Raw genomic sequence first — 20,272 nt, forward strand, 5'->3', positions numbered from 1 at the left:
GAATCCGACGTTGGGATTGCCTGGCAGCTTTAAAGGTGACATAGGCCTAGAAAATCAATTTGTCAAATTTGCATGTAAAGGGATAGGCCCCATATTTGGGCCTGTAACAACCCCAAATCCCAGAAAACCTGTAAATGGGGTTGTTGTACTCATAGAACATTGCAGAATACAAATATGCAATCGATGAGGATTATAATATTCACAATGAAAAAATGTGTGCGCGTGTCTTTGTTTTATTCATATTAAGCTATAGTTTATATAAATATTTGTTGTCAAAAGAAAACACTATTTGTCCTCTTAAAACTATATATAAGTGTGGGCACACTTAATGTGAAAAAGGTCAATTTTGGTTGAAGAAACATGGCGCTCAAATTCTAGATTTTGTTTATGTTCAGAACCTTTCAGACAATTGCCTCCGTCATTAAGGGGTTAATACAGTTAGTGGAAAAAAATCTATTTTCTGAAATCCATAACACTGAGCCTAAACTAGTGAGATTGCAGAGCATTAACAGGTTAAGCATTACTAGCTAGAAAGAAAGGGATGCATTGAAGATAATTGTATTCAGTTTGTAACTTGAGGAGCGCTGTATGGGGGTAACCGTATACTACAGATAAAGGTGGTGTTGTTCAGCAGCACAGTGCGTGTTATAGAAAGGGGAATAGTATTTAATTTGATCTGTTGCAGGAGTTCCCAGTAGCTTAAATCTCTAAAGCAGCACTTTTTTATTATTTTTGCCCATGAGAAAAAGCAGAAATAAGAATGTGCTATAGTTTTTGTTGCCCCAGGAAAACCGCATACACAAACTAAATGTGAATATGTGTTTTAGGGACTTCTGGTGGGTGGGCAAGCGAGGGACAATTGAAAAGAGCCCCCTGGAAGGAAGAATAGCAAATAGAGGGTATCCTGCAACCTTACTGGAGATTTTTAGGAAAAAAACACCTTGTAATTACAAGGCGTTTCTGTAGTGTTGCTTTAGAATAACATATCGGTAGGGTGACCATATTGCTGCTTTAAAAAGGGACACATATGACAAATTCATATGTCAGGGTTCTTATGCAAAATATTTATTAAAACATCCCTGACATATGTATTTTTCATATATGTCCCCTTTTAAAGTGGCAATATGGTCACCCATAGATCATGCAATTTTAAACTACTTTCCAATTTACTTCCATTAACAAAATATGCACAATTCTTTTTATATTTACACTTTTTGAGTCATTAGCTTCTACTGAGCATGTGCAAGTTATATGCATTTGTGATTGGCTGATGGCTGTCACATGATACAGGAGTAGTGGAAATATACATAACTTTAAAATTTGTCAAAAAAAATCTACTACTCATTTGAAGTTCAGACTAGGTGCTCTTGCATTGTTTTGTTATCTTGCATTTGTTTATTTACTGGTTCTTTAATGTTTTAAAACAAATTAACATCCTTTTTACTGCAATTATTTTTAATAGCCAAGCTCCACCTACAATTTGCCTTATTTGGAAGAGCCAGTCTGGGCTTTAGTCTGCAGATAAAAAGGCTAGCCACTGTCATAAAGTTAGTATAAATTACTCTGTTTTGTGAAATATATGTAGCAGGGTTTGCCTTGAGAAGTCAGCAGGTGCTTTTCATGATCTGAGAAGTAGAAATTCCTCAATCTTCTGAGCTGAATGGCATGGAAAGGGGACAAAATAAATAATGAAAATATATTGCAAAGTTGTTTCATTATGCATAACTAAACAGTTTATCTAAACATCTTAAGGTAACCTTCATGTGTTAGGAATTTGGCCCTCACTGGGCCCATAATGTTGCTGCTGATCCCAACTCATCTCCTCGCAAACTTTTTATAACCTTTTTAGTTAACATTGTTTAACCAACTAATCTGCTGAATATATAAAAATAAAGCAGCACTATATCTGTATTCTGCTGAATACAATTGTTTAGTCTCCTGTTCTCTGGTCATTCATTATTATGTTCTCTTTCCTTTATGTTCTCACTGTCAAATTTTTCTGTCTCTCATTTTTTCTTTTTTTTTTTCTGGGTCTTCAGTTTACACAAATGGGGATTTGGATTTTATCCAGTTTTTAGATGTGATTTTTTTTATTTATTGATTTATTTTTTGGACATAATAATGTTTTACACTGGCCTTGGGAAAGTGATTCAGCCTTTTGATACATTTATTATTATTGCTTACTAGTTTAGTGTTAAAGGGACATGAAAACCACATTTTTCTTGCTTCAGACAGAAACATACAATTTTTAATACATTTTAAATAACTTTCTTGTACTTTTTTTATTGAATATGTTGATTTTTTTGGTACCCTTTGCTGAAGGAGCATCAATGCACTACTGGGAATTAGCTGAACACATTGGGTGAGCAAATGAGAAGAGGTCAAATATGTGCAGCCACCAATCGGCAGCTAGCTCCCAATAGTGCTTTGCTGCTCCTGAGCCTACTCAGATATGCTTTTCAATTACGGAAATCAAGAGAATGAAGCAAATTAGATAACAGAAGTAATTTAGAAAGTTGTTTATAATCGTATTCTGTGACTGAATTATGAAAGAAAAAATGGGTTTCATGTCCCTTTAAAATTGCATGCTCTATTTGAATAATGAAATGAACCTTTTTTGTTTTCATGTCCCTTTTAAATTATGTTGTGTAAAATATACATTTATTTCTCTTGTAAAGTGTACCCAGTCCACGGATCATCCATTACTTGTGGGATATTCTCCTTCCCAACAGGAAGTTGCAAGAGGATCACCCACAGCAGAGCTGCTATATAGCTCCTCCCCTAACTGCCATACCCAGTCATTCTCTTGCAAGCTCTCAACATAGCTGGAGGTAGTAAGAGGAAAGTGGTGTAATATAGTTAGTTTTTTCTTCAATCAAAAGTTTATTGTTTTTAAATGGTACCGGAGTTGTACTATTTTATCTCAGGCAGCATTTAGAAGAAGAATATGCCTGCGTTTTTCTATGATCTTAGCAGAAGTAACTAAGATCCACTGCTCTTCTCACATATGTCTGAGGAGTGAGGTAACTTCAGAGGGAGAATGGCGTGCAGGTTATCCTGCAATAAGGTATGTGCAGTTTAAGTTTTTCTAGGGATGGAATTTGCTAGAAAAAAAGCTGCTGATACCGGATTAATGTAAGTTAAGCCTAAATACAGTGATTTAATAGTGACTAGTATCAGGCTTGCTTTCAGAGGTATATACTCTTATTAATGTGCAATATAAAACGTTTGCTGGCATGTTTAATCGTTTTTATATATGCTTTGGTGATAAAACTTATTGGGGCCTAGTTTTTTCCACATGGCTGGCTTGATTTTGGCCTAGAAAGTTTCCTGAGGCTTTCCACTGTTGTAATATGAGTGGGAGGGGCCTATTTTAGCGCTTTTTTGCGTAGTTAAAATTACAGACAGAGACATTCAGCTTCCCTCAGCAGTCCCCTGCATGCTTTAGGACATCTCTGAAGGGCTCAAAAGGCTTCAAAAGTCATATATTGAGGAAGGTAAAGCCACAGGGAGCTGTGGCAGTTGTGACTGTTTAAAAAAAAACAAAAAAAAAACGTTTTTTTCAATTTGTTAATCCGTTTTTTGTATTAAGGGGTTAATCATCCATTTGCAAGTGGGTGCAGTGCTCTGCTAACTTGTTACATACACTGTAAAAATTTCGTTAGTTTAACTGCCTTTTTTCACTGTTATTTCAAATTTTAGCAAAATTTATTTCCCTTAAAGGCACAGTAACGTTTTTTATATTGCTTGTTTAACTTGATGTAAAGTGTTTTCCAAGCTTGCTAGTCTCATTGCTAGTCTGTATAAACATGTCTGACATAGAGGAAACTCCTTGTTCATTATGTTTAAAAGCCATGGTGGAACCCCATATGAGAATGTGTACTAAATGTATTGATTTCACTTTAAACAATAAAGATCAGCTTTTATCTTTAAAAAAATTTATCACCAGGGGATTCTGGCGAGGGGGAAGTTATGCCGACTAACTCTCCCCACGTGTCAGACCCTTTGACTCCCGCTCAAGGGACTCACGCTAAAATGGCGCCAAGTACATCAGACGCCCATAGTGATTACTTTGCAGGACATGGCGGCAATCATAGATAATACCCTGTCAGCGGTATTAGCCAGACTGCCTGAATTCAGAGGAAAGCGCAATAGCTCTGGGGTTAGACGTAGTACAGAGCGCGCAGATGCCTTAAGGCCCATGTCTGATACTGCGTCACAATATGCAGAAGCTGAGGAAGGAGAGCTTCAGTCTGTGGGTGACATTTCTGATTCGGGGAAACCTGATTCAGATATTTCTACTTTTAAATTTAAGCTTGAGAACCTCTGTGTATTTCTTGGGGAGGTGTTAGCTGCTCTGAATGACTGTGACACAATTGCAGTACCAGAGAAATTGTGTAGACTGGATAAATACTATGCAGTGCCGGTGTGTACTGATGTTTTTCCAATACCTAAAAGGTTTACAGAAATTATTAATAAGGAGTGGGATAGACCTGGTGTGCCGTTTTCCCTCCCTCCTATTTTTAGAAAAATGTTTCCAATAGACACCACCACACGGGACTTATGGCAGACGGTCCCTAAGGTGGAGGGAGCAGTTTCTACTTTATCAAAGCGTACCACTATCCCTGTCGAGGACAGTTGTGCTTTTTTAGATCCAATGGATAAAAAATTAGAAGGTTACCTTAAGAAAATGTTTATTCAACAAGGTTTTATCCTGCAGCCCCTTGCATGCATTGCTCCTGTCACTGCTGCTGCGGCGTTCTGGTTTGAGTCTCTGGAAGAGGCCTTTCAGACAGCTACTCCATTGACTGAAATACTTGACAAGCTTAGAACACTTAAGCTAGCTAATTCTTTTGTTTCTGACGCCATTGTTCATTTGACTAAACTAACGGCTAAGAATTCTGGATTCGACATCCAGGCGCGTAGGGCACTATGGCTTAAATCTTGGTTAGCTGACGTGACTTCAAAGTCTAAATTACTTAACATTCCCTTCAAGGGGCAGACCCTATTCGGGCCTGGTTTGAAGGAAATTATTGCTGACATTACTGGAGGTAAGGGTCATACCCTTCCTCAAGACAGGGCCAAATCAAAGGCCAAACAGTCTAATTTTCATGCCTTTCGAAACTTCAAGGCAGGTGCAGCATCAACTTCCTCTGCTACAAGACAAGAGGGAACTTTTGCTCAATCCAAGCCGGGCTGGAAACCTAACCAGTCCTGGAACAAAGGCAAGCAGGCCAGAAAGCCTGCTGCTGCCTCTAAGACAGCATGAAGGAACGGCCCCCTATCCGGTAACGGATCTAGTAGGGGGCAGACTTTCTCTCTTCGCCCAGGCATGGGCAAGAGATGTTCAGGATCCCTGGGCGTTGGAGATCATATCTCAGGGATATCTTCTGGACTTCAAAGCTTCCCCTCCTCAAGGGAGATTTCATCTTTCGAGATTATCTGTAAACCAGATAAAGAAAGAGGCATTCTTACGCTGTGTGCAAGACCTCCTAGTTATGGGAGTGATCTGTCCAGTTCCACAGTCGGAACAGGGACAGGGTTTTTATTCAAATCTGTTTGTGGTTCCCAAAAAAGAGGGAACCTTTAGACCAATTTTGGATCTAAAGATCTTAAACAAATTCCTCAGAGTTCCATAGTTCAAAATGGAAACTATTCGGACCATCCTACCTATGATCCAGGAGGATCAGTACATGACCACAGCGGATTTGAAGGATGCTTACCTTCACATACCGATTCACAGAGATCATCATCGGTTCCTAAGGTTTGCCTTTCTGGACAGGCATTACCAATTTGTGGCTCTTCCCTTCGGGTTAGCTACAGCTCCAAGAATCTTTACAAAGGTTCTGTGATCGCTTCTGACGGTCCTAAGACCGCAAGGTATATCAGTGGCCCCTTATCTGGACGACATCCTGATACAGGCGTCAAGCTTTCAGATTGCCAAGTCACATACGGACATAGTTCTGGCATTTCTCAGGTCACATGGGTAGGAGGTGAACGAGGAAAAGAGTTCTCTATCCCCACTCACAAGAGTCTCCATCCTAGGGACTCTGATAGATTCTGTAAAAATTAAGATTTACCTGACAGAATCCAGGTTATCAAAGCTTCTAAAATCTTGCTGTGCTCTTCCTTCTATTCCGCGCCCTTCGGTGGCTCAGTGTATGTAAGTAATCGGCTTGATGGTAGCGGCGATGGACATAGTGCCATTTTCGCGCCTACATTTCAGACCGCTGCAACTATGCATGCTCAGTCAGTGGAATGGGGACGACACAGATTTGTCCCCTCTGCTAAATCTGGATCAAGAGACCAGAGATTCTCTTCTCTGGTGGCTATCTCGGGTCCATCTGTCCAAAGGTATGACCTTTCGCAGACCAGATTGGACAATTGTAACAACAGATGCCAGCCTTCTAGGTTGGGGTGCAGTCTGGAATTCCCTGAAGGCTCAGGGATCGTGGACTCAGGAGGAGAAACTCCTCCCAATAAATATTCTGGAGTTAAGAGCAATATTCAATGCTCTTCTAGCTTGGCCTCAGTTAGCAACCCTGAGGTTCATCAGATTTCAGTCGGACAACATCACGACTGTGGCTTACATCAACCATCAAGGGGGAACCAGGAGTTCCCTAGCGATGTTAGAAGTCTCCAAGATAATTTGCTGGGCAGAGAATCACTCTTGCCACCTATCAGCAATCCATATCCCAGGTGTAGAGAACTGGGAGGCGGATTTTCTAAGTCGTCAGACTTTTCATCCGGGGGAGTGGGAACTCCATCCGGAGGTGTTTGCACTAGCAGCGCCTTGGTTCTTCAACCTGGCTTATGTGTTTCCAACGTTTCCTCTGCTCCCTCGACTGATTGCCAAAATCAAACAGGAGAGAGCATCAGTGATCTTGATAGCGCCTGCGTGGCCACGCAGGACCTGGTATGCAGACCTAGTGGACATGTCATCCTTTCCACCATGGACCCTGCCTCTGAGACAAGACCTTCTACTACAAGGTCCTTTCAATCATCCGAATCTAATTTCTCTGAGACTGACTGCATGGAGATTGAACGCTTGATTTTATCAAAGCGTGGCTTCTCCGAGTCAGTCATTGATACCCTTATACAGGCACGAAAGCCTGTCACCAGGAAAATCTACCATAAGATATGGCGTAAATACCTTTATTGGTGTGACTCCAAGAATTACTCATGGAGTAAGGTTAGGATTCCTAGGATATTGTCCTTTCTCCAAGAGGGTTTGGAAAAAGGATTATCAGCTAGTTCTTTAAAGGGACAGATTTCTGCTCTGTCTATTCTTTTGCACAAGCGTCTGGGAGAAGTTCCAGACGTTCAAGCTTTTTGTCAGGCTTTGGTTAGAATTAAGCCTGTGTTTAAACCTGTTGCTCCCCCATGGAGCTTAAACTTGGTTCTTAAAGTTCTTCAAGGGGTTCCGTTTGAACCCCTTCATTCCATTTATATCAAACTTTTATCTTGGAAAGTTCTGTTTTTGATGGCTATTTCCTCGGCTCGGAGAGTCTCTGAGTTATCTGCCTTACAATGTGATTCTCCTTATCTGATTTTCCATTCAGATAAAGTAGTTCTGCGTACAAAACCTGGGTTTTTACCTAAGGTAGTTTCTAACAAGAATATCAATCAAGAGATTGTTGTTCCATCATTGTGTCCCAATCCTTCTTCAAAGAAGTAACGCCTTTTACATAATCTGGACGTGGTCCGTGCTTTAAAGTTTTAATTACAAGCTACTAAAGATTTTCGCCAAACATCTACACTGTTTGTTGTTTACTCTGGACAGAGGAGAGGTCAAAAAGCTTTGGCAACCTCTCTTTCTTTTTGGCTTCGGAGCTTAATACGCTTAGCCTATGAGACTGCTGGACAGCAGCCCCCTGAAAGGATTACAGCTCATTCTACTAGAGCTGTGGCTTCCACCTGGGCCTTTAAAAATGAGGCTTCTGTTGAACAGATTTGCAAGGCGGCGACTTGGTCTTCGCTTCATACCTTTTAAAAATTTTACAAATTTGGTACTTTTGCTTCTTCGGAGGCTATTTTTGGGAGAAAGGTTCTACAGGCAGTGGTTCCTTCCATTTAAGCCTGCCTTGTCCCTCCCTTCATCCGTGTACTTTAGCTTTGGTATTGGTATCCCACAAGTAATGGATGATCCGTGGACTGGACACACCTTACAAGAGAAAACATAATTTATGCTTACCTGATAAATTTATTTCTCTTGTGGTGTATCCAGTCCACGGCCCGCCCTGTCTTTTTAAGGCAGGTCTAAATTTTAATTTAAACTACAGTCACCACTGCACCCTATAGTTTCTCCTTTCTTGGCTTGTTTCGGTCGAATGACTGGGAGTGGCAGTTAGGGGAGGAGCTATATAGCAGCTCTGCTGTGGGTAATCCTCTTGCAACTTCCTGTTGGGAAGGAGAATATCCCACAAGTAATGGATGATCCGTGGACTGGATACACCACAAGAGAAATAAATTTATCAGGTAAGCATAAATTATGTTTTTTTAATTGATGGTGCCTTCATGTACCTCTCCATAACGATTCAGTTCTTTACAAAAAATTGAGAACATGTAGCCCCCATTTATCTAATTAATATATTCCCCACACCCAAAAAAATGTTAATGCATATATTAAATGAATGCAGATAGTATTTAAAGTTTGTTGTTTGAAAAATGCCCTCTTTAAAACCATGGTTGGTGTGACAAACAGTATATACCTGCTCTCACAATTTGTTTTATTTCAGATGTGGCCTTGCAGCGGTTTGCAGAGCTTTTCTTTGGCTGTGTGGTGGCTGTTACTTGTGGCATGATGTATGCAGTATATCTCTCTGCCTATCATGAGCGCAAATTCTGGTTTTCCAGCCGCAGGGTAAGGAAGTTTATTATATTCTCAGTCTTTCCCAGTGGTCAGTGAGCGTGTCAGTGTATAACCATAGAGTTGGGGCAAGTTACCATAGAGTGTCAGCTGTACAAATTAAAAATAAAGTGTACTAATGTTTCTTAGAGGGACGTTAAAGTCAAAATTAAACTTAAATGGATTTGTTAGTTTCAAACCACTTTCCTATTTACTTCTATTATTCATTTTGCTTAGTTCTCTGTGTATCCTTTCTCAAAGAGTTAACCCGAGGTGAGCTCAGGAGTGTGCACTTCTCTTTAGCTTTTTGGGATCAGTGTTTGCAACATTGTTTATAGCAGTGTTATACCTAGTTGCAAACACTATTGCTAAAGACACGTGCACGCTCCTCAGCCTACTTAGATTTACTCTGCATTATAGGACAGCAAGATTACAAAGTTAATTTGATAATAGAAGTACATTGGAAAGTTGTTTAAAATGACATGTTCTATCTGAATCATGAAAGTTTAATTTTGACTTTACTGTCCCTTTAAGAAGGAGAGAAAAAGCATAGACATTGCCTCAAAATCCCTGTACAGTCTGTATAGGAATAGCAGAGCTTCGATATCCACACACGTGTTAAATGCATAAACTTCCAGCCAATCACTCGGTAAATAGCAAGCCGTGCAAACAAGCAAGTAAACCATATCCAAAGCTGTGACTAATGTGCAGTTTCTAAAACATTCATGCGCTTGACAGAAAGTCCATATACATGCAGATGTAAAAGCAAACCGACACTCAAGGATAGATATCCACCCAGTTCAAGCCCTCATGCATACTGCATACGGACTTTCAGCCAACGGCATGAATACAGCATTGCAAAGACCCTCCAGATAATTGTAGCTTCAGAGCTATTTATCTATGTTTGCAGAGCTTTGCTTGGAAAGGAGAGACACACAGACATTGCAATATAATGCTCAAAATAGCCCAAAACATTTAGCATAATGACTTTCCATGCCAGGGAGTTTTTGATCATCATACCCTAAGAGATCAATTGAAAATTTAAAATTTGATTGCTTATGTCTTCTACCCCCACTGGGAGTGTAATTTATTCTTCTGGCTATGTTTACATTGCTTTTCTTTAGCCAATGCTTTATTGCCGGGGTTAAAGTGTCTACATCGGAACAACTGTTCCGATGTAGAAGAATTGGAATGTAGATGTAGATTTCAATTATTGGATCGGGCCTGGGGGGGCGTCCCTATAACGCTCGGAATGCCCTCCAGACCACGATCAAATCCAGGAAGCGCAGTAGACTTCAGGACAGCTGTTGGCTATGACGTTCTATTCCGTCATAACGGCGCTAAAGCCCAGTGTAATTATGACGGCATAGAACGGCATAATGGCGTTAAAAGGTTAAAAATGGACATGAAACTCAAAATGTTCCTTTCATGATTCAGATAGAGCATACATTTGTAAACATTTTCCTATATTACTTCTATTATAATCAATTTTGCTTCATTCTCTTTGTATCCATTATTGAAGGAGTAGCAATGCCCTGCTGGGAGCGAGCTGAACACATTGCAAATGACGAGGTATATATGTGCAGCCACCAACCAACAGCTAGCTCCTGAGCCTTCCTAGGTATGCTTTCCAACAAAGTATACAAAGAGAATGAAACAAATTAGATAATAGAAGTAAATTGGAAAGTTGTCTATAACTGAATACTTTATCTGAATCGTGAAATAACATTTTTAGGTTTCATGTCCCTTTAAAGGTACATTGTACACTAGATTTTTCTTTTGTTTTGTAGACTATCAATTTATATAGCCCATCTGGGAGTGTTTTTGTAACAATGTATAGTTTTGCTTTTTTTAACTCCTTAAGGACAAGGCCATTTTTCAATTTCTTTCCCTTAAAGGGACATTAAACACTTTGAGATGGTAATATAAAATGATAAATTATATATATAAAACAACTCTGCAATATACTTTCATTATTTATTTTGTCCATTTTGCCTGTAATTTCATTCTGAAATTGTGAGCTTTTCAGTTGCTGTTAAAAATGGAAGTGCAGAACACTGTTAAATCCCGCACAACCATTGGCTGCACACTCTAGTGACCTATTTATAACGGTCCCTAATTGGCCACAGCAGAGAAGGTAACACAAGTTACAACATGGCAGCTCCCAGTGTTTTATAGACACTAAAACTTTACACTTATTTTGTCCCTTTTTAAACAACTAATGAAACTTTAAAAAATACATCTACATGTTAGTCATGGACTAATCTTTTCTTTGAATGCATCATTCTATCTAGCATGTATTTAGTGTTTAATGTCCCTTTTAAGGACCAGGGCTATTTTTACATTTCTGCTGTGTTTGTGTTTAGCTGTAATTTTCCTCTTGCTCATTTACTGTACCCACACATATTATATACCGGTTTTCTCCCCATTAAATGGACTTTCTAAAGATACCATTATTTTCATCATATCTTATAATTTACTATAAAAAAAATTATAAAATATGAGAAAAAATTGAAAAAAACACACTTTTTCTAACTTTGACCCTCAAAATCTGTTACACATCTGCAACCACCAAAAAACACCCATGCTGAATAGTTTCTAAATTTTGTCCTGAGTTTTAGAAATACCCAATGTTTACATGTTCTTTGCTTTTTTTGCAAGTTATAGGGCAATAAGTACAAGTAGCACTTTGCTATTTCCGCTAGTTACATTGGAACACTGATATCTTTCAGGAATCCCTGAATTTCCCTTGACATGTATATATATTTTTTTAGAAGACATCCTAAAGTACTGATCTAGGCCCATTTTGGTATATTTCATGCCACCATTTCACCGCCAAAGGCGATCAAATAACAAAAATTGTTCACTTTTTCATAATTTTTTTCAAAAACTTTAGGTTTCTCACTGAAATTATTTGCAAACAACTTGTTCAATTATGGCATAAATGGTTGTAAACACTGGCGTTGCTTCTTGGTAATTAGAAGGCCGCTAAATGCAGCTGCGCACCACACATGTATTATGTCCAGCAGTGAAGGGGTTAATTAGGGAGCGTGTAGGGAGCTTGTAGGGTTAATTTTAGCTTTAGTGTAGTGTAGTAGACAACCCAAAGTATTGATCTAGGCCCATTTTGGTATATTTTATGACACCATTTCCCCGCCAAATGCGATCAAATAAAAAAAAAAGTTCACTTTTTCACAATTTTTTTCACAATCTTTAGGTTTCTCACTGAAATTATTTACAAACAGCTTGTGCAATTATGGCACAAATGGTTGTAAATGCTTCTCTGGGATCCCCTTTGTTCCTCCCAGATCCCTTAGATGTCTTTTTTTTAAATTAATTTTTACCCCACTCTATCCTACTTTTTTTTAAAACAAATTCTGTAGTGTAGCCGTGCACGAGCGCACGACTCCGTGTGCTCCCCGACGTGCACGCCCACGATCCCGCCCCCCTCAACGTCATATGGCCCATCGATGGCTGCCCACCCGCCTCCCACGTAAGCTCCCACCCACCAACGATACTGGCCATCGATGTCTGGTGCAGAGAGGGCCACAGAGTGGCTCTCTGCATTGGATGGCCAAGGGGTGTTATTGTAGGATGCCTCGAGGATCGCTTCCAGCCGCTTTAAACCCCAAATGTCGTACAGGGTATGTGGCTGGTCTTTAACCCCTTAATGACCACAGCACTTTTCCATTTTCTGTCCGTTTGGGACCAAGGCTATTTTTACATTTTTGCGATGTTTGTGTTTAGCTGTAATTTTCCTCTTACTCATTTACTGTTCCCACACATATTATATACAGTTTTTCTCGCCATTAAATGGACTTTCTAAAGATACCATTATTTTCATCATATCTTATAATTTACTATAAAAAAAATGATAAAATATGAGGAAAAATGGAAAAAACACACTTTTTCTAACTTTGACCCCCAAAATCTGTTACATATCTAAAACCACCAAAAAACACCCATGCTAAATAGTTTCTAAATTTTGTCCTGAGTTTAGAAATACCCAATGTTTACATGTTCTTTGCTTTTTTTGCAAGTTATAGGGCCATAAATACAAGTAGCACTTTGCAATTTTCCAAACCATTTTATTCCAAAATTAGCGCTAGTTACATTAGAACACTAATATCTTTCAGGAATCTCTGAATATCCATTGACATGTATATATTTTTTTTTAGTAGACATCCCAAAGTATTGATCTAGGCCAATTTTGGTATATTTCATACCACCATTTCACCGCCAAATGCGATCAAATACAAAAAAATCGTTCACTTTTTCACAAATTTTTTCACAAACTTTCGGTTTCTCACTGAAATTATTTACAAACAACTTGTGCAATTATGGCATAAGTGGTTGTAAATTCTTCTCTGGGATCCCCTTTGTTCAGAAATAGCAGACATATATGGCTTTGGCGTTGCTTTTTGGTAATTAGAAGGCCGCTAAATGCCACTGCGCACCACAAGTGTATTATGCCCAGCAGTTAAGGGGTTAATTAGGGAGCTTTTAGGGAGCTTGTAGGGTTAATTTTAGCTTTAGTGTAGTCTAGTAGACAACCCCAAGTATTGATCTAGGCACATTTTGGTATATTTCATGCCACCATTTCACCGCCAAATGCGATCAAATTAAAAAAAAAGTAAAATTTTTCACAATTTTAGGTTTCTCACTGAAATCATTTACAAACAGCTTGTGCAATTATGGCACAAATTGTTGTAAATGCTTGTCTGGGATCCCTTTTGTTCAGAAATAGCAGACATATATGACTTTGGCGTTGCTTTCTGGTAATTAGAAGGCCGCTAAATCCTGCTGCGCCTCACACGTGTATTATGGCTAGCAGTGAAGGGGTTAATTAGGGAGTTTGTAGGGAGCTTGCAGGGTTAATTTTAGCTTTAGTGTAGAGATCAGCCTCCCATCTGACACATCCCACCCCCTGATCCCTCCCAAACAGCTCCCTTCCCTCCCCCACCCCACAATTGTCCCCGCCATCTTAAGTACTGGCAGAAAGTCTGCCAGTACTAAAATAAAAGGTTTTTTTAAAAAAACAAAAAATATTTTTTAGCATATTTACATATGCTACTGTGTAGGATCCCCCCCTTAGCCCCCAACCTCCCTGATCCCCCCCCAAAACCGCTCTCTAACCCTCCCCTCTGCCTTATTGGGGGCCATCTTGGGTACTGGCAGCTGTCTTCCAGTACCCAGTTTGCAATAAAAAGTGCTTTTTTGTTTTTTTTGTTTTTTTCTGTAGTGTAGCTTCCCCCCCCCACCCCCACACAGACAAACCCCCACCACCTTGCTGATCGTTTTTTTTATATATATATTTGAAATTTTTTTAACATTTTTTCTTTTCAAAATTTTCTGTAGTGTAGCGGTTCCCACCCGCTCCCTCCCCGTGCACGCGCCCGCCCCCACCCTCCTGTGCACGCGCGCGCGCCCGTGCGTGCCCCCAGCCACCCCCGCCCACGATCCCGCCCCCCTTCACATAACCAGGGCCATCGATGGCCGCCTCCCGGTCCGGCTCCCACCCACCAACAAAGTAAGCCACCCATCTCCGGTGCAGAGAGGGCCACAGAGTGGCTCTCTCTGCACCGGATTGCTTAAAAAGGTTATTGCAGGATGCCTCCATATCGAGGCATCACTGCAATAACCGGAAAGCATCTGGAAGCGAGCAGGATTGCTTCCAGCTGCTTTCCACACTGAGGACGTGCAGGGTACGTTCTCAGTCGTTAACTGCCTTTTTTCTGAGGACGTACCCTGCACGTCCTCAGTCGTTAAGGGGTTAAAGACCAGGTTCTGCGCGACGTACCCTGTACGACATGCGTCGTTAAAGGGTTAAAAAAAATATTATTGTGCTGATTTTCAGAGTTTTAACCAAGCCCCAAAGTATCAGATGTAGACCCAGGTCTACATATTCTTATTGCTATTATTTGTGTAACCCTGTCTTTTCATATGTGGAGGGGGGGGGGTCTGCTCTTTCTGCTTTCCCAGCCTAACCTCTTCGACAGTGGAGGAGTAAGTTTTTAAAAAGTATTGTACTGGATTTTTAGATCAGTATCTCTGCATATTCTTCTTTATTTTAGTTTCTATTACGTGCAGTTATAGGAAAATTGGTGTATACTGTCCCTTTAAGTATTGAAATATTCAGTATAGTTGGATACCACATGCAAAAGCATCTATTTCAAATGCCAAAATAAAGGGAAGGACACAATTTGCAAACAATTTATTACACTCCAGTGGATAAAATGGGTAATTGGGAGCAAATTAAAGGGGAGACAATTTTATAATTTTACAGTGCCGCGTCCCTTTAAGTTCTGTAATGTCAGCTCTTATTACACTGAAGACAGTGGCTACACTGAGAATTTCCAAGTGCTCATTTTGCAAGAAAACAATTAAGTTGTTTACTGAATGTTTAACACAATTTATTTTTATGTTTACTTTAACATTTTGTTTTACTAAAGGCACACTGTTTCATAACCCTTTAAAGTTATGGTACATTTTGCCCTTTGTATAAACGGATCCCTCAAGTTAGCAATATTTTAGATGCAGTTTAATTCATCAGTTTTAATGAAGAAAGGCTTTAACTTACTTTTTATTGTAGCACTGAAATTCTAATACCCCATGCTCTAGCTGCCCAGTTTAAAAGTATATACAGTATCCCACAAAAGTGAGTACACCCCTCACATTTTTGTAAATATTTTATTCTATCTTTTCATGTGACAACACTGAAGAAATAGACACTTTGCTACAATGTAAAGTAGTGAGTGTACAGCCTACACAACAGTGTAAATTTGCTGTCCCCTCAAAATAACTCAACACACAACCATTAATGTCTAAACCGTTGGCAACAAAAGTGAGTACACCCCTAAGTGAAAATGTCCAAATTGGGCCCAATTAGCCATTTTCCCTCCCCTGACTCGTTAGTGTTACAAGTTCTCAGGTGTGAATGGGGAACGAGGGTGCTAAATTTAGTGTTATCGCTTTCACACTCTCTCATACTGGTCACTGGAAGTTCATCATGGTACCTCATGGCAAAGAACTCTCTGAGGATCTGAAAAAAAAAGAATTGGTGCTCTACATAAAGATAGCCTAGGCTATAAGAAGATTGCCAAGACTCTGAAACTGAGCTGCAGCAAGATGGGCAAGACCATACAACGGTTTCAAAGGACAGGTTCCACTCAGAACAGGCCTCGCCATGGTCGACCAAAGAAGTTTAGTGCACGTGCTAAGCGTCATATCCAGAGGTTGTCTTTGGGAAATAGACGTATGAGTGCTGCCAGCATTGCTGCAGAGGTTGAAGGCGTTGGGGGGTCAGTGCTCAGCCCATACGACGCATACTGCATCAAATTGGTCTGCATGGCTGTCGTTCCAGAAGGAAACCTCTTCTAAAGATGATGCACAAGAAAGCCTGCAAACAGTTTGCTGAAGACAAGCAGACTAAGGACATGGATTACTGGAACCATGTCCTGTGGTTCGATGAGACCAAGATAAACTTATTTGGTTCAGATGGTGTCAAGCGTGTGTGGCGGCAACCAGGTGAGGAGTACAAGTGTGTCTTGCCTACAGTCAAGCATGGTGGTGGGAGTGTCATGGTCTGGGCCTGCATGAGTGCTGCCGGCACTGGGGAGCTATAGTTCATTGAGGGAACCATGAATTCCAACATGTACTGTGACATACTGAAGCAGAGCATGATCGGGCCACAGGGCAGTATTCCAACATGATAACAACCCCAAACACACCTCCAAGACGACCACTGCCTTGCTAAAGAAGCTGAGGGTAAAAGGGATGGACTGGCCAAGCATGTCTCCAGACCTAAACCCTATTGAGCATCTGTGTGGGGCATCCTCAAACGGATGGTGGGGGAGTGCAAGGTCTCTAACATCCACCAGCTTCGTGATCTCGTCATGGAGGAGTGGAAGAGGACAGTGACAACCTGTGAAGCTCTGGTGAACTCCATGCCCAAGAGGGTTAAGGCAGTGCTGGAAAATAATGGTGGCCACACAAAATATTGACACTTTGGACCCAATTTGGACATTTCCATTTAGCGGTGTAATTACTTTTGTTGCCAACGGTTTAGACATTAATGGCTGTGTGTTGAGTTATTTTGAGGGGACAGCAAATTTACACTGTTATACAGGCTGTACACTCACTACTTTACATTGTAACAAAATGTCATTTCTTCAGTGTTGTCACATGAAAAGATATAATAAAATATTTACAAAAATGTGAGGGGTGTACTCACTTTTGTGGGATACTGTATATATTTTTTGTGAGCTAACTGCTTGAACTGTTCTCCAATCAGCGCTGTGTGAAGGTCGTATAGCTAGAGCATTGATAGTAGAACAGTTTAAATCCCTAAAATGGATATTCTAGTTATTCAAGTTGAGTGGATTAAAGTTTTGTTTAGAAGCATTTTTGTGATACATCTATATTCGTATAAGCTGTATCAGTTATAGCTTTTACTGTACATGTGATGTGCAGAGTATAAGTCTGTATGGACCCATATGGTATGCTTACCAAGGTGTGCCAGACTTTTTTTTTAAAGAGATTATGGCTATTAAAAAAAAAAAAAAAAAAAAAAAAAAAAGATGTGAAATGCTACTTAAAGTTTTTTTTTGATGGGTTAGAATAACACTGTCAAATTGTTACAGGAATGATTTGGGAAGGAGTGACATCTTGCTCCAAAGGCGGCTGTAAAGTATGCAATAAATAGATTATCACACTAGTTTTCTAACTGAATCAAATGGCTTTGAATTTAAATAACCTACAAAAAGCTACATAAGTCACTTTGCACTGAAATTCTGATATGCTGGAGTAAGTGCCAGTGGCATAGTTTTATTTTTTTCTTTCTTCTACTAACTGAAAATATTGTATGGTTTAGGAATAAATAGTACTATTTTGTATTGACACCCCCTGCTAGTGGCCAATCTAGCGTCCGCAAATCTGCAGGGGGCGGCATTGCACAAGCAGGGTGAATGGAGGTTTATGCTTTAAACCTCAACAAGATGTGTTGTGTGTGTGTGTATGTATGTATATATGTGTGTATATATATATATATATATATATATATGTATGTGTGTATATATATATATATATGTATGTGTGTATATATATAATGAAAGATGAGTAAGCTCTTTTCTAGATCACGAGAGAGCCTTTAAAAAAAAAAAAAAAAAAAAAAAGGAAGTTGTAAGGTCAGGGCTGTGGCTTTCAAAATGTAAAACATGTTCTGGTCGCAGTTATGAAGCTGTCAAAACAGAAAGTCAAACATCATCTTAATTATACTTGCTATGCAGTGTCCAGTTATGTTAGTTCAGTTATGTAATTCTAATAAATATTTACTTTTCTCCCCACGCGTGTTGCTAAATCTCACTCCATCCGGCCTATTTAAATGTGCTATAAACATTAGAGAAGCTTAATGATTATTATACTGCACATGCTTCAAATAGCAAATGAAGTTGCTTAAAGCATAAACCTCCATTCACCCTTCCTGTAGCAGAAATGCATACAAAGAAAGCTTCATGCCTTGTATGGGCAGGAGAGAGGTGGTTCCTCTTAACAGGATGTGATTATTTGGTAAATTATAACTCTTTAGTCCCTATGTATGAAAGATATGTTTCTCATTTTGTATGTGAGAAGGAATTTCATAGACTGCTTTTAAATGCATTACCTTGCTTAAAGAAACAAAACAGATTAATATTACAATGTTCTAACGTGGTAGATTATTTCTCTAGATTTTAACTCCTGAAAATGGTGGCAGTTTCAGAGCGGCTATGCACTTCCGCTTCTGAGCTGAACACTGATGTGATTGGTAGCTACGTATATGTATGTATGTGTGTATGTATATGTGTGTGTGTATGTGTATATATATATATATATATATATATATATATATATATATATATATATATATATCCTTTGAAAAAGCCGGTCTACGGCAAAACATGTCAGGAAGGTCAGGGCCTTGGTGAGGAGTCTTAGGAGCTCCTGTGTTTTTAGTTAGCCCTAAGCTATCCTCTACTTACTGTAGTCTGTGTACCATTTATAATGTTAAAGTAACTTTGGTCTATCTTATAGTAATTATAAAAGTGGGGTAACCTAATAATTTAAACATTACAGAGTGAACTCAGACAAAAATGAGCTCTGTATAAGTCGGAATCACTGAACGAGCAGTAAGCAAACGCTTTTGAGTAGTGACCGTTATAAACTAAGGTTATTTAACCTGAGATGTATAAACAGTCAAACAACTGATTAATTATAGGCTATATATGCAGAACTGGTAGGCATAAATTCAGAGGTGACTACCTTTACTACCCTCACAACGATATATTATAGAAACTCTCTTAATACCTTATCAGCTGAACATACAAATGGGGTATGAATTGATTATATGGCTACGTATACAGCTAACATACCAAGCAGATTTACCTAAGTATGAAACAAGAGACGCTGTTAAAAAGCCTTAATCAAAGCTGTAATATAAATGTTACTCATATAATAACTATATACACAGATAAAACTGAGAGAATCACAAATTCCATGATATACTCGCTCATAGTTAACAAACAAGAGGGTTTATGATATAGAAACCTATATGCTCTACATATTGTACTACATACAGAGAGAGATTTGATTAGATCTCTGTTAAACGCTTTATGGGCTATATGTTAAAATGGGGAATGAAATGACTATCGGCCTGATGGTAGCGGCAATGGACATAGTTCCGTTTGCTTGCCTACATCTCAGACCACTGCAGCTTTGCATGCTCAATCAGTGGGATGGGGACTACACAGATTTGTCTCCTCTGGATCAAGAGACCAGGGATTCTCTTCTCTGGTGGTTATCTCGGGTCCATCTGTCCAGGGGAATGAGTTTCCGCAGGCCAAAGTGGACTATAGTGACGACAGATGCCAGCCTTCTGGGCTGGGGCGCAGTTTGGAATTCCCTTAAGGCTCAGGGTTCGTGGACTCAGGAGGAGGCCTTCCTTCCGATAAACATTCTGGAGCTAAGAGCGATATTCAATGCTCTTCAGGCTTGGCCTCAACTAGCTGCGGTCAGATTCATCAGATTTCAGTCGGACAATATCACGACTGTAGCCTATATCAACCATCAGGGGGGAACAAGGAGTCCCTTGGCAATGATGGAGGTTTCCAAGATAATTCTTTGGGCAGAGGTTCACTCTTGCCATCTCTCAGCTATCCATATCCCAGGAGTAGAGAACTGGGAGGCGGACTTTCTAAGTCGGCAGACTTTTTATCCGGGGGAGTGGGAGCTCCATCCGGAGGTATTTGCCCAGCTGATTCAACTATGGGGCAAACCAGAACTGGATCTGATGGCATCTCGTCAGAACGCCAAGCTTCCTCGTTACGGGTCCAGGTCAAGGGATGCCCAGGCAACGCTGATAGATGCTCTAGCAGTGCCATGGTCCTTCAG

General features: G+C 39.8%; 1 protein-coding gene across 1 annotated transcript in view; it reads left to right on the plus strand.

Moving 5' to 3' along the window:
* The window catches only part of LOC128661685 (probable C-mannosyltransferase DPY19L4), a 139,320-nt gene that overhangs the window by 24,487 nt on the left and 94,561 nt on the right, over nucleotides 1–20,272 (plus strand). The window contains exon 5 of the mRNA XM_053715911.1: nucleotides 8,739–8,863. Coding sequence (XP_053571886.1) covers nucleotides 8,739–8,863 — 125 coding nt within the window. The remainder of the gene's footprint in view (nucleotides 1–8,738; nucleotides 8,864–20,272) is intronic.

The sequence above is a fragment of the Bombina bombina genome, chromosome 5 (genome assembly GCF_027579735.1).
Source record: "Bombina bombina isolate aBomBom1 chromosome 5, aBomBom1.pri, whole genome shotgun sequence".
NCBI classification, from domain to species: Eukaryota; Metazoa; Chordata; class Amphibia; order Anura; family Bombinatoridae; genus Bombina; species Bombina bombina.